The 24,206-nt window shown below is 33.2% G+C and overlaps 1 protein-coding gene across 2 annotated transcripts; it reads right to left on the bottom strand.

The window, feature by feature from the left end:
• Nucleotides 1-4,000: 4,000 nt before the first annotated feature.
• Nucleotides 4,001-13,712, bottom strand: LOC131168118 (sulfoquinovosyl transferase SQD2). Of its 2 annotated transcripts, XM_058127341.1 has the most exons (11): nt 13,197-13,712; nt 9,458-9,524; nt 9,040-9,110; nt 8,342-8,459; nt 8,152-8,225; nt 6,625-6,680; nt 6,445-6,528; nt 5,780-5,867; nt 5,609-5,686; nt 4,993-5,049; nt 4,001-4,728 (listed from the first exon to the last, which is right to left on the bottom strand). In XM_058127341.1, exons 1-11 carry the CDS (start codon nt 13,568-13,570, stop codon nt 4,233-4,235), a joined length of 1,563 nt encoding a protein of 520 aa, XP_057983324.1. In that variant the 5' UTR covers nt 13,571-13,712; the 3' UTR covers nt 4,001-4,232. The 2 variants fall into 2 exon arrangements, with proteins under 2 accessions (XP_057983324.1, XP_057983323.1); XM_058127340.1 differs by having other exon boundaries at nt 5,609-5,867.
• Between the last annotated feature and the right edge of the window lie 10,494 nt (nt 13,713-24,206).

Raw genomic sequence — 24,206 nt, 5'->3', positions numbered from 1 at the left:
TTAGGGTATTTACTATGCATGTTGGATAATGAATATTATGATACAATATTTAACATATGTTTAATGTTTAACGTTAATACGATTAGGGATGTGTATTAATTTTGGTGACCATACTGAATAGGTGTATACTATTTTTAGAAATAAATCGTTTCCATAATTTCATTACTTCCTTGACCTCTCATTGGTTTCCATATTATTAACTCTAAGTTTCATTTGTTTCCTTAGTTAGTGGTTTACCAATATGTGTAGTGTGCATATACTTAATTGTATATTAATATTAAAGGTAACTATTATATTGTACGTTACCTTTATTGCTATTATTGATAATATTGTTATTATTACTATTAATATTACCACTACTATTATTTTTTAGTATTATTATTTATAGTTACCATTATTGCGTTTATTATTATTATTATTATTATTATTATTATTATTATTATTATTATTATTATTATTGTTGTTGTTGTTGTTAGTTACTATCATCGTTATTATTATTATTCCATCTTGAAGTATACGCATACACAATTGCATCATTTTTAGTATTTGTATTAATCTGTTATTATTTTAGTATCATGATATTTATTGTTATTAAATATTTTTTATTTTTTCCCTATGTTTTAAAACAGGGGTATGAGCTTTCGGGCTTCACGTACCTTTAGTTCTAAGGGAATATATATTATACATATTTTTGTGTGTGTTTCAAAAATTCACTAAAAGTGAGTAATTTTAAAGACTTTTTAAATTTACTTTGGGATAATTTCATAATTAATTAGGTACCGTTTGTAAGTACAAGCGCGTAAGGGGTGCTCGTACCTTCCCCACGCGTAACCGAACTCCCGATCCTGACTTTGGTAACACAGACCGATTCTACCCTTAATTGGGTAGTAATCACGTGTTCTAACCACACTAAAAAGTTAGTGGCGACTCCATTACACCATTTTTTCCAAAAATTTAAACCAAACTTTTTATTTTGCTAACCCCGAGGCACACATGCTCTGGGACGTCGCGACAGTATGTTAACAATGGTCGACCATTTTTTGTGGTAGAAAAAGATCTCTAGTTCAATTCAAAAATATAGGTTTCGTTTGATCCATTATAGAAGGTTTTCGATACAGCCTCCCATATCTCCTTGGTTGTGGGGAGATGAATAAATTGCTACATTAGCGACGGACTCATTGAGTCAATAAGCTAGCTTTTCACTTTGTGATTTTCAGTAATCCATGTTTCAAGATTGGGATCTTTGAGTGTTTATTTTTTTTTTTTTTTTTGCTTCTTCAATGAGATATCTTGCTTTGTTGCGAGCGCCAATACAAATCTCCTTGAGTTGAGACCATAATAAGTAATTGGTCTCATCCAGTATGATACTGGTAGGAAACAGAGAATTGTCTTGGTGGACAACAATTGGTGGTGTTGGGTTGTTTGGTACAGTTGGAACAATGGGATTGGGATCCACTATGTAGATTTGGATGAACAAGAAGAAAAAAAAATTGTAATGGTGATTTTTGGGTATGGGCTTTGAAATATGAGGTTTAATTCATGTTAGAGAGTTCTTTTAAGATCAAAACCACTCTAATACCATGTTAAACAATGGTGTCTGTGGATAATTCTCATTATCTATTTTCTTTCAAGTTAAGAGGCAATATATAGATACAATTACATCCTATAAAGCAAGAAACAATCCTATTATAAGGGAAACTAAATATTCCAATAATTAATACACAAGATTGGTCAACTAACCAAATTCCTAGGATTAATTACATAATCAATCTAATAATTACACCACACATACAACTCATGCTAACAAAAACTCCATAAAAAAATGATGTTTGGCGAATGCTAAAAGGAGATTAACCCACTTCATTTGCCAAGCAAATGATCTTTGATTTGCAAGATAACAAAAACCACCATCACGATATTTTTTTTCTTTGGTGCTACCTTTTTATTTTCAAAAAATGTGGTGTTTATAACATTTTTCTAGGATGCCCGTGATCAACTTTTAGGTCAATTTAGGATAAAATGTTGAAGCCTCGTAGATAAGGATAAGGTAATGGAATTAAAGAGAAATTCATAGACCTAAGTGCAATGGGATAATTAATAAAGGAATAGAAAAATGGTGATAAAGAGCATACTAAAAAATAAAAGAATTTTGTATAGGTACGACTTTATTTTCAAAACCTTTTCTATTCTTAGGTAATCAAACACAATTTAGGTTATATGGAAGAAATGGAATGATCAATGTGAAGTGAAAACCTTTATAAAGAAAAAGCTCCTTGGATTTGCCTATGTATGGCCCCATGACAACACCACAAAAAAGGTGAAATGCCAAGCCCTTCCTCTATTATAACAACAAGCATGCGTGCAAAATACTTCCTAAACCCCAACCCACTTTGTTTGTGTGCTGGAAAGCTACTACTTCCTTAGAATTAAGCATATTCTACGCTATTTAAGAGGTACATCTGATTTGAGTCTATTCTACAATTTGATTCCAAATCTCAATTAGTAAGATATGCAGATGTTAGATATTTATTTGATCCTCATAATGCTAAATCTCAAACTAGATATGTATTTCCTTACGAAAAAACTGTTATATCTTAGAGATTAGTAAAGCATACGATTACAGCAACATCCTCCAATCATTCTAAAATACTAACTATTCATGAAACTAGTAGAAAATGTGTGTGGATCAGATCAATGATTTCTCATATCCAAACAAATTGTGGTCTTCAATCAATCAAGGATATTCCAACAGTTTTATATGAAGATGACACTGTATGTATAGCTTAACTAAGAGGAAGATACATAAAGGGTGATAGGACAAAGCATATCTCTCCAAAATTCTTCCATACACATGAACTCCAGAAGAATGGTGATATAAATGTTCAGAAGATCCGATCAAGTGATAATCTAACATATTTGTTCACCAAATCTTTGCCTACTACAACATTCAAGAAATTGATTCATCTCATCGGAATGAGACATCTTAAAGATCTTAGTAGGAGGAGTTAATATATGGGTGACATCCAAGGGGGAGTGCTATGAAAAATATGAATGAAATGAAAAATATGGATGTCACCCTATCTTCCGCCACTTCGATTTTTTCACCCCAATGAATGTCTACCCTACCTCTCACATTTGGGACACACACATTGGATATTTCCATGTAAGTAGATATATAGTGAGGATAAGAGAAGAAGAGAGATATCTTGTACAAGACTAAAGATATTTTGTATAAGGGTTAGTTCTAAATCATCTTGTAATTCCTCCCGAGATAGTGAAATTTTTTTATCCCATCTGCCCATGGAATAGGTATATCCGAACCACGTAAAATTGCTGTCTCGTATTATTTAATTTTCTATTTATTTTCTTGCATCTTTTATAACAAGGGATATATTTTCTATTTGTATGAATAATTACATCTCTTTACTTCATTTGAACTTAGTGGATTAGATTTGATTCTAAATAAATAAGGTTTTAATTTCATGTGTTTTTCTTCTTTTTTTTATGATCTATTAGAGGTTTAGTAAACTTGAGGTACACATCTCCCATTTCATTACTCTTCCCACCACCTCCATAATTGTATCCCCATTCACTAAAATGGCATCACCCAAGATTGTGTAAAATTACACTATGCATAGTCATTTTATTTTGTGTATGCTCCCGGGGCATGTAAGAATCATCCCTTGGGGAATGTTTTGTTTTCAATCTTTGATTTTATGCCTCTTGTTTCTAAGGCTACAATTGGTTGCTAATCTATTGGGTTTTTCTTTTTCTTTTTTAAATTATGGTGAGTCATGTAAACAAGATTACTATTTGAGACTGCATAGTATTTTTATTGTTAATTAATAATAAAATAGGTCTTGTGGATAAGTAATTAGGATAAATTGAGGTTTTATTGAGTTTAGAAATTTTTTTTAAAAAAAAATAATAATCTTGACCCATAGAAAGCCCAAGCTTAAACCTTGAAATTGAAATTGAAGCAAAGTTTGCCATAAAGGAATTGCTAACGTTTGCAAAGATGTTATAGATGAAGAAAAAGGCTCCCAGTATTAATTATACAGAACTTTGCACCCAAATCCTTTACCTAGTGTCAATGGTAGAACAACTCCCTGCTATATGCACAACAATGACTAGCAATTACAATATATATATACATAAATTAAAAAATAAAAAATGAAAAAGGCATCTTTGAAAGCCCCAAACAAACTTAAAAACTGAAATTGAACTTCGCATCATCTATAGTTGACTTGTGGTGAACGGAAAATATTCCTTGCTAGCCATTGCAGAGGTCTCAGTAACTGTGTTCTCTTCTTCCTCCAGAACCAAATGGCAGCATTGTATTGTTCATTTCGTATCTTTCGTGTGGCTGCTCTCCAGTCATACTTCTCCATTTCATCTCGTGCAGCCTTGCCAATGGATTCTCTCATTTCACAGCTCTGCAGCAGAGGCTCCAATTTACTTAAGCAGTCATCAATGTCTCCAGGATTAAAAAGAAAGCCCGTATGGCCCTCCTGATTACTGGGAATTATATCAGGGATACCCCCAGCACGAGCAGCAACCACAGGAATCCCAGATGACATGGCCTCTAAAACAACAAGCCCAAGTGTCTCTGATTCCGAAGGCATCACAAAAACATCCCCACTGGCATATGCCTGAGAGAGCTCCTCACCCTGTAACATCCCCGTGAATACCGCAGGCATGCCGGAGAACATGTCCTCAAGCTCCTCCCTGCCAAATGCACCAATGCGGTGTGAATAGTAAGGCAATTTTAAAGATACTATTTTTCTTTATTAGGTATCTTTCCATCTTCCAAAGAGCATGACAGGCAAGACGTTTGGTTCTGGTTTAAGCTCAGTTTGCTTTCAGTAAGGTTGGACAAACGATTCCATCTTTCCAGATTCTCCAAAATGTTGTTGTGCCAGGGGCAGTGGAACTAGATTCTGTCCCCGTCTTGAAGAAAATATGCAAAAATAAACAGTTCCAGTTGATTACCTATGTGGCCCATCCCCAATGAAAGCGATCCGTACTTCAGGAAGTCTATCCATGACCCTGCTCCATCACATCTTCCAGATGTCAAAGGCTTGACAGATATGAAATGAATGAAATGTGCAAGAACGACTTTTGCACATCCGACAGAACAGCACGTCAAAACAAGTAAGGAATTAAATGGAGCAATGACAAATTCCAACACAGTACCACATATACAAGAAGGCAACGAAGCAAATTCAAATTGGACCCGGTATTGACATTCTCCAAATTTTCCATTTGAAAACAAATAGAAACAAGGATTCCCAATATACTGCTGGAAAAACCTCTCAGGGTAGATAAGAAAATGAAAGACTCCATCAGGGAAGCTTTCATAGCAATACATTGATTACCAACTTAAGCATAAAGCAGTATCAATTCAGTCATACCTCCTGTCCAACTCAAATTTTAGACTATTAAAACTTTGGTGGGCTAACAACAAAGAGATAATGCATATGCTTAACAAAAGGAAAAAGTTAAATAAAGACAAACAAGTAAGTTAATGATGGGCAAAAAGAACAGCAATTCACAACCAGTGTCTTCAACCAAATAATCTCCCCACCCTACAGACATAGATCAGTACCTTTTGAGAAAATCCAAACTCTTCTCAACTCCAAGTCGTCCAACATGGATTACTAAAGGTTTTTCAGGTTCACAATTGCTGTGCAGCAGAAAAACATACACATAACATTTGGAGGAGGATTCCAAAACATGGCAATGAAATAAAAAATAAGAGATGAGAGCAGAGTCCCACCTTAGTCTCAATCGCATTTCATGAGAACGGTATCGAGGGTGAAAACATTCAGAATCAACACCTTTACTCCAAAGACGAATCTTGTTGGCTACAGAAAACAAACAAAAAACACGAATATAATCAACACTAGCAGAATGGAGATCCATGCGTAGTGAGCCACTTAAGCCACAAGAAGAATTTTGGTTATGTTTGGTTCACTCTATTCCTAGGAATAGAATGGAATAAGATAGAAATGTAATAAAAATTTTATTGGGACAAAATAATTGTCAGAAAAAAAATTCCAATCATACAAAAGTATATTATTCTGTCCAACATACTATATGGAATAGGATATAAATAGAGATTCCTATGGTTAAATATAGGAATAGTAATTCCTTGTCTATTCCATGTTGTGGATTAATAAAATTTATGCATTGGCATTTGCTCTATGATGACAACACTTTCTCTTTTGCAGGCTATCATATTCTTATACTATGACCTTCATATTTCAAGGAATGGACATTCTGCGATCCAAATGTTAAAACCCTAGTATTTTGTAAAAAGCACCCTAATAAATTACAACAAATAAATCTGAGGCCCATTGTTCAAAATTGAGCTTTGTTTGTTTGTTACGGAACAAGGTGAGTGTGGAGATCAATACTACTAGCTAGGACATATATTTTCACCTGCTGTTACCCTGGCTGCTTGGAGATCTCTTCCAATGGCAGCTGAGGGCACCAGTGTCAAATCAGCAGCTCTGTGAAGAAATCCTGTTAAGAAAACCACAGGCAACTTATTTGCTAGCAAACAAATCCAAAGAATTTGTCTTCATAAAGAAATAAAACACACAAACGATGCTTACGTACTTATAACCAACCACATGGGCTTCACCAGCCAACTAAAGGTGTATCGTGGTATGTATCTGCAGGCCAAAACAAAAATCAGGCTTGGCCAACAGTAGCCAGTAGGTGACATATCTAAAAGAGAACCATCTTATACAAATGAAGGTGCATATCTATAATTTCAAAATTGCTATACTTGTGAAGGAAGCAACACATAGATGACAGATCTGAGAGCTTTCCATTCACCTTAATCAATGTTTTCAAATGTCCAATCAGGCCTCTTCTTAAGGCCAGACAAAACATGCCCAGAACACCTTGAGGCACAGACTACCAATACCAAATCCGGAAAAGGCCAACACACTATATACTAAGGCTTATGCATTTAATCAAAAAGGTATGCCTTTTTTGCCTTTTCTATTAGAGGCTAACGCAGTTTGGGCACATGAATCTCAAATTAGATTTGGCTACAAAGTTCTAACACATGTTTATATGAAAAGAATCTCATAATATGAGTCAAGAAAATAATTTGGACTTTGTCATGTTATCATGGTTTTAAATTTCCACGAAATTTTCGGAATTTCCATAGAAATTTCCGATCTCCGTCACCTTCGAAATCGAAATGGCAATCAATTTCTATTTTACATAATTTCCATCGAAATTTCAACAAATCATCTAAAATTTATCGAAATCTTGAAATTTTAGTGAAACTTGTCGAAGTTTTAACTATAGAACGAAATTTCCTTAGATTTCAAATGCGACATTTAGAAGCAAAGTGAAATTTGTTTCTTTATTTATCTTACTTTTTATTGAAACAAAAAGATTATTACAAGGGCTTGTGAAATTATATGAAAAAATAAACTTACAACAACATTTTTTATCTGACCATTCATGTCTAAATTATCATTATTTGTATAATAAAAACTATTTAAATGATTTAGGAATTTAATTTGCATTAACTGAATATGTTTAATGCGCATTATCTTACAAATATGTTTGATACACAAATTATATTACAACTTTTCCACCTCATACACAACATAGATGTATTTAACTTGTAACATATTAGTCCTAAAACTTATATACTTATATTATTACATATTTTAACCATTTCTAAAGTTCCATAAAAGAATTTCCCTACTGATTTCCATTCTTTTTTCCAATCAAAATAAAAATTGAAATTGAAATCGAAATTTCTATCGAAGCTTCCAAACTTTTGGATCTTCAAAAGTTAAGTCAAAATCGAAATTTAAGACCTTGCATGTTATAACTATCACCTGACATGACTTAATGAATTCAAATTATTCTTAGCATAACCAACAAAAAGTTTACAAATTGTATTTGATTTTTCAATTTTTTCTTTATTTTTAAAAATATATGAAATTTGTTTACATATTTTTATCTAAAAAACAAAATTCTTAAAAGGCTTATCCCTCACATCCTAAGAGTTAAAACAGCCTCGCCTTATTCCCTTGCCTGTCAACACATTGATCTTAATAAAGCTAAATATTGCAAGTGAAGAACATGGGAATATCAAGAAAGAACAGAACTCACACAGGAACATGAGTGTGATATGACATCACTATAGGTACACATAAAAGTTTTGCAATAATGAGAGCCCCAAATACCTGCAATGCATTGATGGTTAGCCATGCAGCAAAAGCCAATTTTTTCTAAAGAAAAAATTATCGTAGTACACAAAATTCTATAAGGAATGAAGCACAATAAACAAAGTGAAACTCACCATTACCCCAGGTGATGATGCATGTATAATGTCAGGCTTGAATTGGGCAACTTCTGATATTATTCTAGGGCTGAGAGCTAAGGAAAGAGGAACTTTCTGATACCAAGGGCAAGGAAAACTGCAAAACAAATGACAACCTTTACAAGAAAGGCACTTTTGAACCAAACTGTGAAAGTGCTGTTATGCTAGTCAAACGTTCTGATTGGATGAGCCATGATATGGAAAGTACACAAATTTGCAAAACAGTGCAGAAGGAACAACTACGAGGAATTATTATAAGAACCTAAATACAGAGTGAAAGGAAAATCACAAGGACAAATATCTTGGAATGATAAATGAAAATCAAATGAATAACATATTTTAGGTAATAATTTCTTTCCCTTTCTTTTGACCTATTCTTTTGTTTACACATTCTGTGACGTTCACATGCCCAAGACAGCTTCTCAAATAATTTATTTTAGCATCATGCAGGATTCTGCAAAGCAAGTAATTGAATTGACCATACAAAGATAACAAAATCTTTAATTTTTATGGCATTTGATTGATTTAACTGCTTATCCCTGAAACATGCTCACAAAATGCAAGTTTAAACAAATAGAAAGCAGTTATTTAAGCAAATAAAATTATAACCAAGATTAAATATAAATAAATGATGCAAAGGCAATGAAAATAAATTATTTCTAAACAGTTATAACAACCTTCTTGACCCAATCAATTTTGCTCCATAGAACTCCTGTGGCAGTCCTTCATGTGTTGTCACAACCATTACCTATGCCACAAATCAATAAACCAACTTGCAAGCATATCATGTGAAGATACACTCAGAAACTACTGCAAAGTTGAATATACAAGTTTTAACTTGGAAATGGATGGTTCTTGGCTTAAGCAAGTTAACTATAGAATTAATTGTTAATTTTTGTTAAGCTGCAATCTGGTCAACAAATTTAAATACATGTATGGACATGGTTATGATCTTGCATTTCTTCAAATATTAAATAAAAATAATAATTTATTAAAAAAAAAAAAGCCAACGAAACTCTGGTTGGTTTTAGCAATAAAAGCTCCCAGAGTGCTCTAATCAGAAAAGTTTGCAATAAAACTCAATAAATACCTTACCTCATCACCCATTTCACGTAGATACCTAATAAAATTCTGGAAGCGATTTTTATATCCAGACACGTAACTGCAAAAACATCAGACAACAAATAGCAGATAATGAGTTACCCACTAACAGGCAAATTGCAGGGAAAAAACATAAAGATAGAACCACCAGTTCTTCACTTGAAGGAACTCAGTAATACAAGTGAAAAGAACTCCTGACTGAGGTTAACCTTACTGTTACAAAAATTTTGAACCGTCGAAGGCGTTCACCAAACAACAGATCCCTTTAAAAGAACAATAAGAATGAACTTGATATGATTCTTAAGGGTTTTCTTTACGTATAATGCTAAATAAATTGTCGTCCCTTCAACCATCATTTTCTGTTTAGAACTCATTTAATTTAGAAGGGCACAGCTGTGCAACATCAGGCAAAGTTTCCGGAAGTACAAGTAAAAATCACTTATTTGTCGAGAATGAAGCCAGAGAAGGCAATGCCAGCATAGTTTCTAATAAGAAATAATCCAATTCTCAAACTAAGGTATGTAAAGCTTGACCAGACCTCTATTTGTTAGGAATTCCTCAAAGGGCTTACTTTTTGTTTGATCATAAACTAAGAATAATGTTTCAGTGCCTGTAGCATCCCAACTTTTATTTGGAAGTATCCTCATTTTATTGGAAGCTTCAGGATCAATGAAGGGAGAAGCCAGACTACATCAATACTGAAGTAAAACAATCATTAAATAGGCAAGCCAATAATAGTTAATGCTCAACAATTTTCACAAATGAATAATGAAGAGCCTAACCGCGGTAATCCAATTTGACTTTGGGAATTGAAATCTAATTGCAGTTTAAAAAAATTATGCTTGAACAAAATATATAGTTGACTTTGATCTAGGTTATGGACATCAACATATAGTTTATCAATTAGATGCTACAGAATGATGCTAATGCATACATAAACTGTAACATATTTCATCTGTCAAAATGGGAATGCAGGTCTGAAGTGAGAATGAAATAAGGAGCTGCATTTGCTAAGACTTTTGCCATTCAATTGAACAAAATCAGATCCTCAGCTAATAATATTGATGCATTGTTGCTAATTGAAGGTTCAGGTCATGCGACACTGCTATGTATTTCCAAGATTGCTCAAGTGTCTACTTTAAAGCATTATTTTCAAAATAAAAATTGTTTTGATTTATTTTAATAATGGTGGAAAGAGAAGGGTTGCCATTTAGTTTTGGTTATGAAAGAAGTAGGGGATGGTGAGAATTCCCCCACAATGGAAAAGAAAGGATAATTTAGTTACCTTATATACACGGCACTTTGCATATATTTGTTGAACAAAAGCCAACCTCACATGGGTGCAATCCCATATGGTGGTGCAAACACGCACACACATATGCACGTTGCACATATGTGTCAACATGGGGCACATTGAATTGCTTAAATTTATGCAATGACATCAAGTCACACTCCAGTGTCAATTCTGTTCTAAATAACCAAACCAAAGGTTTAGTGGGTCCACCCAGCGAGACCAAAATCTCGATCCCAGTCATGGTCTAGTAGCACAAAGTGGTGCAATTTAGAGAGTTCAACATAAATCACAGATCAGATTTTGCAGATTGAATTCCACCAAACAAATTCTAGTAGCAATATAATCTAAAAATACAGAACAGACTGGGACTGCAGAACACAGAAAAAGTGCAAACTTTAAGCACATTCCTTCCTTCTCCAACTAATTCTTATTTCTTTTGCAATCGTCCACAGCAGAGACAGATCATTGGTTCTCCTGCAACTGTTAGAAGGGTCCATCTTAATTTGTGCAAACAGAGATGGTTCATTTTCATTTGCGGAAAAGCATGCCAATGTGGCTTCTTTTTTCCCTGAATGATATTTGCCTGAATCAGTTGCACACTAATCTTAACAAGGCACGTAAACTCTTAAGAAAAGCGACATTTGTAACATCCTTGAAGCTATCTTTTGCTTATTCATATCATTTTCTTTACGCCATTATTTTTACATATTAATATAACCAAAGTAAGGAGATCCACTAAAATTACAAACAAAATCATGAAATTGAGATGTCAATAATGGCTAATTATCACAAAAGGCTCTAGATTAATACCACAATGTTACAAGTTAAATTCAGCCATGTCAATATCAAAGATCCTCCTATGCTAGGTTATGCTCCTGCTTAGGGGCAGATCCACATTAATCTGAGTGAGGGCTACAGCCCCTGCTCAATTTACAGAAAACCACTTAAAAATATTTATGTAATAGGCTTAGAGCAGAAGCATTTTTTTTTTTTGTTGGGGGGGGGGGGGGGGGGGGGGGGGGGGCGATTTCACCCACTCAACAAGGGGTCTAAGCCCATATAAACAAAATTTGGGAAGCTAATCCATTTTTTTTATTTGAAGGGTTAACTCAAATAAAAATGATTAGATGCCTAGATTTGTCTATCCATATTTTTTGAAAATTTCATAAAATATTTTAGCGCACTAAATTATTTGATTATAAATTTATGAGACCTAATTTGAGATGGATCCTAAATTTTTTTTTTTTTTCCCATACCAAACCCTAAATTGTTTGATGGATGATAGTTTAATCACTTACATAGAAAGAGAGATTTTCAATAGCATTGCAAATAAGTTGATTATGAGGCAATTCCAAAACATGAAAACCAGTCAAAAGCAATTGTAAGATGTACTTTTTTCAGAATGAATGCAGTTGATTATGGGGCGATTCCAAAACATGATAACCTGTTTATGATATGTCTAAATTAAGAATACAACAGCTTATGATTACAAATGAATAATTGTAAAAACTTGAATCTTATAAAGTAAAAAAATTAAAAAAAATTAAATGTGTTGTGCATGAGACTTGAGAGCTCAGCCTGCACTGATTGTAGTTTCTAGATACGACACAACTCCAGCATGGGAACCTCCATTCAGTGCCTTTTAAGTATTGCAACAGAATCTCATTCTCTCTTGACACAACCTCGTTCCTATCATCATAACCCTCAAAATACTGTTGTTGCCATAGGCATTAGAGTTTATGACCAAGCCTCCCATAATTTTAGTGTAAAAGCTTATAGATAAGCCCAATACAATTTATGGCTATTTTTTAAAGCAAAAACCATCTAATTAACGCCAAAATTTTTTGACTTACTTATATAAGACTTCAAACAGAACTACTAAGGCTAGTAAGCTTTCATATTCACAACACACAATTTTTAGTACCGGAGGAGCCCATGGGTAGGCTTGATATACATGAGTGAACACCAACTTAACCCAAAAGCTTAAACTTCTGGGGTTGGGGCCAACCATGTATATAAGCACCCATCATATATGAGACAAACTCACAAGTGAAATTCTCAATAATCTCCCTCTCACTTATGAGTTTCAATTGCTCCCCATTGAATGGAAACCGTCTCCTTCCTCCAATTGTTAGCGCATCAGTAAAATTAGCTTTGCACCTCGAATTTTTCTATAATGTCACTCACCGAGAATTACAAATATTAGCACTAGAAGAGCTCATGGGTGGGCTTGATATACATGGGTGAATACCAACTTCACTTAAAAGCTTAAGCCTATTAGCTGGGACCATCATGTATATAAGCACATATTATCTACTCCAATTTTAAATCAACAAACAACAAAACAATTCTGATAAGAGGGAACAATAGCTACCAATATTCAAACGATACACACCAGAACTCATGCAGAATTTTTTAAGGTATTGGCAAAAGACTCACGAGAATGGAGAGGGCTCAACGAAGAGAGCGATACGACGAGGCCTGGAATTGCATTCTGATTCCAGCAAAGGGGAAAGTGCCTCTTCTTCTTCTTCCCCTTCCCCTTCCCCTTCCCCTTCATCTCTCGCATCAGTGATGGTCATGCTTTTAGCTGCAAGAACACCACTGGTACTTCCTCCGCACCCACTCTTTGATGCCCTAGAGCGGCACAAACGAGCTTCTGTGCAGAATACGCAAATGGGTTTCGCCCGTGGAGGAGGAAAACGTGAGAATGGAAGAAAGATTGGAAAGTATGAAGAAGAGGAAGGGATAGTGGCAATGGAGAAAATGGGGAGAGAGAGAGCAGGACTCATGGAAAAAGAAGAAGAGGCCATGGCTGATACATATAGGGGGAAATGGCGCTCTTGAATTTGATTGATTATATTGTAAGAGCCTGAGTTTGCGTGCAGAGAGGAGAAGAGTAGGACGGAATCTGAGAGCAGTAGAGACTCTCGACTGGATATTCGTTGCGGCGGAGGGAATAAGACGGAAGGCGTCAGGCATATGCTTATATTTATGCTTTAAATTTTAAAAATCAAAATTTTAAAATTGAATTAAAATTATTTTAACTGCAGATTATTAAACATAGAATAAAATGGATTAGTATTTAGTAGCTGTGGGGTGAAAAATTATATAATGAATATGTAAAATTTTAAATTTTTATTTTATTTTATTTATTTTTATATATCAAATAAATCACAATATAGTATCATGAAACTTAGAAGAAATTTAATATATAATTTTACAACAAATTTTACTTAAATTTACACAAATTTAAATTTAAGATTGAAATGTAAATCCTTAAATGCAGTGCAAGTGTAGCACGAAGATAAAAATGAAGGGATGGATTGGGTAGACCTAAAAGAAACCTAGATATAATTGGTTCTAACTTTTGAAATTATTTAAGGTCGGAACTTAAAAACTTAAAGTCTTACAAATCACTTTGTAAGTAAATCTTTTTTGTATTTTTTTTAAAGATTTACCTCGTTTGGTTTGGTTTGGTTTGGTTTGGTTTGTGGAATCAAAGCTGAAATGAAATCAAATCTCGAGAATGAAAGTGTATTCCTACGTTTGATTTGCAAAGGATGGAATCATACTCCGGTCGGTATACGATTTTTGCGAATGAGGGATTCACGATTCCGACTGAATAGGCTAAAATCAATCTTCAATTTATGAAATCAAATTCATTTTATGATAAAAAAAAATTTAAAAACAACAACAAATGCTCATAATACTAATTATTACCACTATTATAATATAAATGATAACAACTAATTATAATTGCAATAATAATAAATTATAGTTATTATTTTATATAATAAAAAAGGCCAAAATAATAATAATTATTAGTTTAAGGATAATAATTATTACAAAAATAATAAAAAACAATAACTAATAATATTTATTATTGTAAAACAATAATAGCAACAAGAGCAATAATAAAAAACAATAATAATTATAATTTTAAGGATAACAATTATTATAAAAATAGTAAAATAGTAATAACAACAATTAAAAATAATAGTTACACCAATAATAATCACTATTATGCAAGTAATAAAAAATAATAATCAAACAAAACAACAAATAATAATAATAATAATAATTGTTGTTGTTATTATAAACAATAAAAACTAATAATAATTACAATAACAATAATAACAACTAATAATATTTTTTTCTATTAAAATAATAATTAAAAATAATATAACAACAAGAATAATATTAACAATAAAAATAAAAAATTATTATTATTTTTTAAGGTTAATAATTATTATATAAATAATAAAAATATAATAACAACTAATAATAACTACAATGAAAATAATATTTATTATTGTAAAATAATAATAACAACAAGAGCAATAATAAAAAATAAAGGCAAAAATAATAACAATTATTATTTTAAGGGTAATAGTTATTATTAAAATGACAAAAAATAGAAATAACAAAAATAAAGAATAATAATTACACTAATAACAATCACTATAATGAAAATAATAAAAAATAATAAAACAAAAATAACAACAAATAATAATATTAATTGTATATTATTATTATAAAATTAATAAAAATGAATAATAATTACAATAACAATAATAAAAATTAATAGTAATATTTATTTATATCAAAATAATAATAACAACAATAATAACAACAATAAAAATAATATTCAAACTAAAAAATCACTATTATAAAATAAAAAATAATACAAAATTAAATAATTATGCATTACTGATTTTTAATAAAAGATTACTATTCTTCATTCCATTATAGTATGTTGTAAAGAAATTGAAACTAGATTCCTATTATCATTTTATATTACTTAACCAAACATAGTAATTGCATTCCAAAGGTAATTTTATTCTTACCTTGATTTCATTCCCCCCTCGATTCATTTCTTACTTTAATTTCATTCTGCAAACCAACCAGGGGTTAATATTAGGCTCATAATAACTAACATTGATACAATGTGAGTCATCAATTTATAATTTTATGCATGACTCAAAGACTTTCATTGTTATTGTTACACTGAATTAGAATAACAAATATAAAACTAATACTAAGTACAAATTGCTAATTATATTAATTAAAAATATAAAAATTAAAATAAATTTTATTTAATAGTGTGATTTATGGTATAATCCAAGAGGTTGAGTAAATTGGATATTTAAAAATTTTAGGTCACTTTTTCCCTAATTTAGAACAAAAGCAATATATCTCAAGCTTAGGGTTTTCTTTTTCAATCAATCCCAAATCCCACAAATGTCAAAGTATGCAAATATTTAACACAAACAATATTCACAACCAATTAAGTATAAACATACAAGTACTGGAACATATAAAGAGAATAGGGAAAGAGAGCAAAAACGCGATTTTTACAAGGTTCGGTTATCCACGCCTACATCCTCGTCTTAAGCCAACCCACTTGAGGATTTCACTATACTGCTCTCTTAACCAGACGGAGCAAACCACTTACAACACTCCTTGCAGGGTGGAACCCCCCTTTACACCACTCCTTCAATAGAATGGAGTCCTCCTCTTCAAGCAATACCCCATGCCTAGCACAGTTCACTACCCGAACAGTAAGGATACAAATAAGATGAAATTTTTATGTACAAAGAGATGTTTCTCAAATAAGCTAAGATGTACAATAAAATTCTAAACACTCTTACAAGATATGATTTAGAACTCAATAGAGTATATGTGTTTTTCTCAATAAAATTTTTGCAATAAGAGAGTAGATTATCTTTGAGTAAAAATATGTATATGAATGCTTCAAAGATTCAAGTCCTAATAAAATATTTCTCCAAAAATGATTTTTCAAAAATGAATGTAGGAGAAGTTAGGGTTTTGCTCTCAATAAATTTTTTAAATAAATGAGTAGGAGAGTAGATGAGCTTTGATAATAAAAAAAAATTAAATGCCCAAATGAATGCTTTCAACAACCCTTAAGAGCAATAAATGATTTACAAATGAAGAGAGTGAATGCTCTTTGATTTTGAGAGTATGAGAATGCCCAAATATGTTTGAGCATGAAAATATATTGGAAAAAGATGTTTAATGACTTTTGGGCTTGGTATTTATAGGCAAAAAACAATTTGTTACCATTTTATGGCCATTGGGAGAATAGAAAAATAATATCTTTGAACTTTAGTCCGTTGGGGAGCTGTTGCGTCAAATTGCCCATTAGAGTCATCGACGAGTGGCTATCATTCGTCAACGAGTGATCTTCACTAGTTGACGAGTCACCTTCTTTCGTCGACGAGTCACCTAGGCTAAAATACGAATTTAGCTACTGACTTTGCTCGTCGATGACTCAATAAGCTCCCGTCGATGAGTTAGCCCCTTTCGTCGACGAGCTAAGCTTGTTCATCGGCGAGTGACTTGGGCAGAAACTCGTTAAGGCTACTGACTTGCATTAGTCGACGAATGGCATGCATTAGTCGACGAGTGGCATGCAGCCTTTTAGTGAGTCAACCCAACCTAGGACAAGTGTATATGATTTTTCATGAAAAACTTGAGTCCCTAGGGCCAGTTTATGGTCATTTGTGAACTTTCCATCATATCAAATCAGACATGCATATTACAATCAAATCTAAAACAATACAATTGAAAATTTATGAGTCTTCATTCTTTTGCTCTTTAATCTTCCATGGAATGGGCCAAGCCATATGCACTTTAAGTTCCTCATGGCCTCCATATTTCAATCAGTTGTTGTGCCTTCTGAGATATACATCTACTCAAACACTCAATGCACAAATGAGATTCTTACGATTTGTCATTATCAAAATAGGGATCAGACTCAAAAGTCAACAATCGCCCCCTCACAATATGCATAAATTCAAAAAAACAATGTAAGCCCAGCATATTTAGAAAGAAGATCTAAAAATTTTCAAGTTGAGAAATTTACATTTCAGCTCAATATGCACTTAGTTTAGGCATTATAGCTCAAATTCCAATTGATAGCAATTGCGAATAATAGAAGGTCAAGAGAATGCAAGTTATATAATAAAGATGCAAGTTATATGATAAAGAATTTTGCTCAGATTTTCTCCCCCTTTTGTCATCAACAAAAGGCCTAATCTAAGCATAAAAACATGTAAGCATTGAAAGAATTCTTAGCTATGAGAAGCTCCCCCTAATTGACATAAAAACTGGGCATAAAAAGTAGTCTTATAACTGTTTCGAAAAAAATTTAGCCATTTTGAACACAAAAATAGTATAACTGGTCATTTGAATTTAAAATGACATGCTAAACATGGTCATACCAGAAATATCCACAAACCATTTCAATTTTGATATTACATAAGACCTATAAAAGATTGGAATTCAAAACAAAAGCCTTATGGTAACTAAGCGTAGATTTGAGCATAAATTCATTTGGACTAGTTAGCATGTATTTCTATATTTGACCAACAAATCAATTATGCAATGCCCTTTTCCAAAATATCATATAAACAATAATGCCCTTAAGTTATTTAAAATTCATGAAAAAAAATTGAATTTCATAACATTCCTAATTCCACATGTCATGAAAGCCTTTATCCTTTAAGTTCTTTTCTTGCCGTAATATTTTCATTTTCAAAATGCTTTTCCATAGTTCAAGCAAGATTCATTTTTCTAGTAAGCATATATTAAATCAATTTTCATACATAAACCAAAAAAAGCAACCATATAGGTCCTAAGGATATCAAACAATTTTAATACTAGATCATATGGCGAGGCCTAGAACAAATGTGCATAAGCATTATATTTTCCCATAAGATTTAATGTAAGCGAAAAGAGATCATTATACTAAATATACATGCCACAGTAAACTTAATATAGATCTAAGCCAAAATATAGGGTGATCATAAGAAATAGAATTTTATAAAATCTCCCCCTTTTGATTTAAATGCTAGCTTAGATGAAATGAACTACTTATACTTATCAAAGATTAATTCATTAAGTATGCCCGACAGTATAAGCAATCATTTTAAATCTTTTAAAACAACTAAACTGGATATTTATTGACCATTTTGTCATTTGACCAGTATAATCGTCCTTATAGAACACAAATGCATCAAAAGATAAATATTAAGGCATAAGATGATGCTCAGAAACCTGAGAACAATCCATATCTATTCATGGAGCTATAAAAGCAGGATATGATGTTTAGGGGTTTTCAGAAGAGCCTTAATACTCAAAAAGCAAAACAGGTATGATGCATATGAGTCCTTAAGGTAGTCAACTTAATGCTTTTTTCGCTAAGGATAGAGCTCAGCTCCCCTGTATGTTCTTATGCACACATTTTCAATCAAGGATGAAGTTCAATTATCCATTCAATAAACACAAATCCTTCAAAATAAAGTTTAAAATGCAACATATTATAAGCATTTAGCACAAAGTTACTGCATATTGCATTCCATTCAGTACTTGATAGCCAATCAAGTCTATATGCAAATAATCATGCAATAATTATACAGTTCACATGAGCATGCACTAAAAGTATGGTTGCTTCTACAGCATGCAATTCACAAAGTTTGCATCAACCATGCAGATGGCATTTAAAACAATCAGCATGCAACAACCCCAGATCAATTACCAGCATGCATTCTCAATGTCTGTATCAGCCATGCAGATGGCATTCCATTTAATCAAGCAATCCAGTATAACCAGTAGCAGTTCAGTATAGCTCAAATCAATTCATGCTATAATCAAGATTACGAGATAATTATCATCCATCAAGGAAATTTAAGCATTTAGTACATTATGGATTGTAAGTTGCAACGATGTTCTCATATAGGCATATAATCATAAACAAAATGAGATTGTGAGTGCATTTAATTTATAGAGCCATGAAATATTGCTCCCCCTCAGTTATGCACCACTCATCACTACTATCATGTTCTCTTTTTTCATATGTTTATGCTTCAAATACTTAGCCAAGTGTTATAGATTTTAATAACTTAACTTTGGCTTTGAATGCTTAGGCTTAGAGGACCATAAAGCCTTAAACAATGTTCCTTCAGTGTCATAAGCCTATTTTGCCTCTTTTCTTCAACACGTGAGAGGCTCAAGTTCGAACGGCTTTCAATTTTGACTGTTTGAGTATAGGTTTCTTAGACATTTGTACCTTCACGTAGATTGAAACCTAGTGCAATCATCTTAGTCATTCAACACATTTCTAAGCATATGAAGCTTTAATTGATTTGATTTTTATTTGAGAGCTTATGAAGGGAGTTTGGATCAATACTCTTAAATAATAATTCAATAAAGAGTTTAGAACAGTATTCATAAGAGATTATGACTGGACATAATTCAAAATATTTTTATGCGAGTGAATATGTCCTAACTATTTAGGCAAAAAGCATTTAGAAGTATATGATTTTTCTTAAACAATGCTCTTTGGCTTGAGAAAAACTTTTATCCTAATTTGCTACAGATGGAAAGTATCCCTTTAATTTGATCACTATTTTGAGGAAGGATACGAACCAATAAATAGATAAAACTCTACCGAATTTGATCGTGGTTTGGTAAAGTTTTCCTATGAAGTAGATAGCTTATGTGTAACAACCTACCTATTTTTACTATATACATACATTCATATTTTTTCCTACATAACAACATTAATAATAACTCTGATATCCTACTAAACTGATATAATCATAATCAACCCGAACCCATGGGCACCGGAGATATACCTGTCATACATCTCTAATACCTAAGTAGCGGAAAACATAAATTACATACATGTCATACAACATCGGGCACAATACCAGAGTTCTACTGAATCTGTCATATATATACAAACATCCATAAAAGGACCAAAAAGTATCCTAGGGTCATAACCCAAAAATCAATCTAACCCTAGCTCAACTACTTACCCTTCTGACAGGGTAGTTCGGCCAACCTCTACTAATGCGGAGTTCTATCCACCTTTCTATCTGGATTTCCTAATATGTTTGTAATGCTAGGGTGAGACACCTCTCAGTAAGGGAGATAAACTAATATCAGTGTGTAGCAACATGAGTATTATTGTGCTTAAACATGAACTGTACATAATATATATATATATATGATAAAACTGGTTGTATAAATTCTGAGTAAAAGATGATTCATCATATCATAATAAATAATGTACTAAATAACTATAGAATACTGAAATAATAGCTAGGATGGATAGTTAGTTGATGTCATGTATTACCCCCACACAACTAGGTTGTGCAGCCCGTAGGCAGGACCTAGCAATGGCTAGCCGACCATACTAAGTCAAACATAAGTCTGTAAGTACGATGGGCTTGCCACACCCGCTCTGGACTGCCAAGGGGACACCTGCACTACACTGAAGTCACATCGATTGCCATCTCCCACACTCTATCTGAGATGTGTGGTAGCACTAACATGAACTTGTACTAGAACTTGAACTTGAACTTGATCTGATAGCTACGGTACTGTGCTCTGAAATCTAAACTAAGTCATCTGAGTTCTAATAACATATACTACATTTCATATTACTAATACATAACTGTTTCATATTTCAAAGTAATATCTGACATGATAATATTTTCCTGATTTCTAACATAACCTGCATAATTACGGCATCTGTGCCGATTATAAATCATGGCATCTTCACCAGCTATAAATCACGGCATCTGCGCCGGCTATATCATAACATACCGAATATGAAATTTCTGCACTATTTAACATAATATTCTCAACCATAGTTCTTATACTGTTTTTATGATTTTTCTGAAAATTGTCATAACATGCTTATTCTGGAAAAATCATATTATTCTTATATAACATAATTTTCATGGAAATTTATACTCATGCCACACAAATGTGAGTAATACTCTAAATATAAAATCTGATCTGAAATCATATTTTCTGATAAAATGTATTAAATCTATTTTCCTGTTCAACAGCAGTATTCTCAAACACTATACTATAACATACGTAATTTCTAAAAATAAATTATGTATATTAATAAATAATTTCATGAAAAATGCTGACTTAATTTATCCCTTTACCTGGCTTACTGAGAAGCCCACAAATATAACCAAACCTACCCTGTGTGTTCCCAACTCAACACCCTGAAATTTACATTTCCCCAACAAATCAAAAAACACTAGTATAATACCTTCCAACACATTACCCTCAGTCCAGAAATACCCAATAATTTATATAACTTAAAATAACTAACTTGCCCAAATTTTGGAATGGTGCCCAAGTTGGCCTAACCAACAATATACTCCAGTGGACTTGTATAGAATCTCCCTAGGATCAACGCGGAGGCTTCTGATTGTCGAACCAGGGAAAAACAGAGCCAAAATCTAGAGAGAAGTCAGAGAAACTGAGCTAGAGAGAGAAAATGTGAAAAAAAATTAACTTTTCCTCGCTGAATCCCGATTTTGGCCTATATATAGTGTGTTGTCCATGCTGCCTCATCGATGAGACACGTGACCTCGTCGACAAACCCAAGAAGGAAGTTTGTCGACGAAGGCTATGGGTTTGTCGATGAGCCCGCATGTCTCTAAACCTACTCTCGGTTTCTCTTCATTGGCGAGACACATGTCCTCGTTGAAATTCCTAAGAAGGTCATTCGTCGATGAATATTCTGCATTCGTCGACGAGACCCTACTGAGCCCCCTTGGAAAATTTATTTTTCTCTCTTTTCCTTTATTATTTAATTGCTATAATTCCCTAGGTCTCTACATTCTTCCCTTTTTATAAAAATTTCGTCCTCGAAATTTGCTATCCATACCATACACCATCCTCTAAGGAAAATTTTGCTACTTATCTTATTAATTACCCTCACTTATTGTAGAGGAATATTGTGGTTACATATACAGTTCTAGGAGATTACAATAAATGAACAAAATTCTCCCATAACCAACCAAAATAGAAACTAATACATGTACTAATTAACCAGTAAAAGAAACGTTACTTACTTACCTAATTTTTTTCTGATTACTACTGGTCCCCACTGAAAAGGTGCAAGTATTTTTGTCATATTTATTCCTTAAGCTCCCATGAAGCTTCTTCCACTGCGTGATTCCTCCACAGGACTTTTACTAATGGAATGTTCTTACTGCACAATTCTTGTTCTTTCATGTCCAGAATCTGCACTAGTGTTTCCTCATATGCAAAAGTATTACTGAGTTTTATCCCTACATAACTGATCACATGGGAGGGATCTGGGATGTATTTCCTTAACATGGAAACATGAAATACGTCATGTATTCTGTATAAAGCTAGTGGTAAATTTAGTTGACAGGCAACTAATCCCACTCTTTCAAGTATCTTAAATGGGTCAATAAACCTGAGGCTCAGCTTACCCTTCCTCTCAAACCTCATGGCTCCTTTCAGCAGTGCTATTTTTAGAAACATATGATCTCTTGTATCAAACTCCAATTTTTGGCAACGAGTATCATCATAACTTTTCTACCGACTTTGAATTGCACTGATTTTGTCTACGATAAGTCAGACTTTATCATATGCCTGCTACACTAACTCTGGTCCCAAAACTTGCCTCTTGCCCATTTCATCCCAGTATAGTGGAGAACGGTACCTCCTACCATATAACACCTCGTAAGGTGTCATGCCAATGTTGGTTTGATAGATATTATTATATGCAAACTCAACCAGCGGCATATACTGAGTCTAACTACCCTCGAAGTCCAGCACACATGCTCGTAGCATATCCTCAAGGATCTGGATCGTACTCTCCATCTGCCCATAAGTCTGAGGATGAAATGTCATGCTGAATGATAACTGAGACCCTAGAGCCTCCTACAAGCTCTTCCAAAACCGTGACGTGAAACGTGGGTCTTGATCCGATACTATAGACATTGGCACACTATGTGATCGTACTATCTTTTGAATATATAATTCTGCCAGCCTCTCTATGGAGTAATTGACTTTGATAGGGATAAAGTGAGCATTCTTCGTCATTCTATCTATAATCACCCAATTTGTAATCTGCCTATACAACGCTGGCAGTAAACTTGTAAGAAAATCCATAGAGATATGGTCTCACTTCCACTCTATAATGACCCGAATAATAATAATGTAATTTAAATAAAGCAGAAGGGAAATTATTAGGGCCTCGTCGACGAACACAGGGGATTCGTCGACGAGGGTATAATAGTTCCTCGTCGACGAAGACAAGATTCATCGACGAGAAGATACCGAGACAAGGTTTTGGGGAAGTCTGAAATTCGTCGACGAAGGTGCAGGTTTTTCGACGAATTTTCTACAAGACTCGTCAACAAGGTGACGTGTCTCGTCGACGAATCCAGTCCTATAAATATCAAAAATATGGATTTAAACGTCAAATTTAAGAAATATCTCACCCCCTCTCTCTCTCTCTCTCTCTCTCTCTCTCTCTCTCCATTCGGTTTCTCTCCCTTCTCTCTTCAATTTCGGGTCCGTTGCTTGCCAGATCGACGATCTGAAGCCACCACGACGCTCCTGGAGAAGTTC

This window comes from Malania oleifera, chromosome 11 (assembly GCF_029873635.1).
Source record: "Malania oleifera isolate guangnan ecotype guangnan chromosome 11, ASM2987363v1, whole genome shotgun sequence".
Lineage (NCBI taxonomy): Eukaryota > Viridiplantae > Streptophyta > Magnoliopsida > Santalales > Ximeniaceae > Malania > Malania oleifera.
This window is presented reverse-complemented; position numbering and strand designations above follow the sequence as displayed.

Coding starts and splice junctions, on each gene's coding strand:
- LOC131168118 (XM_058127340.1), bottom strand. CDS start 13,570: ATGGCCTCTTCTTCTTTTTCCATGAGTCCTGCTCTCTCTCTCCCCATT. Junction 6,681..8,151: donor TATCACACTCATGTTCCTGT/GTGAGTTCTGTT, acceptor TTTGGCCTGCAG/ATACATACCACGATACACCT. Junction 5,868..6,444: donor AGCAGCCAGGGTAACAGCAG/GTGAAAATATAT, acceptor TGTTTTCTGTAG/CCAACAAGATTCGTCTTTGG.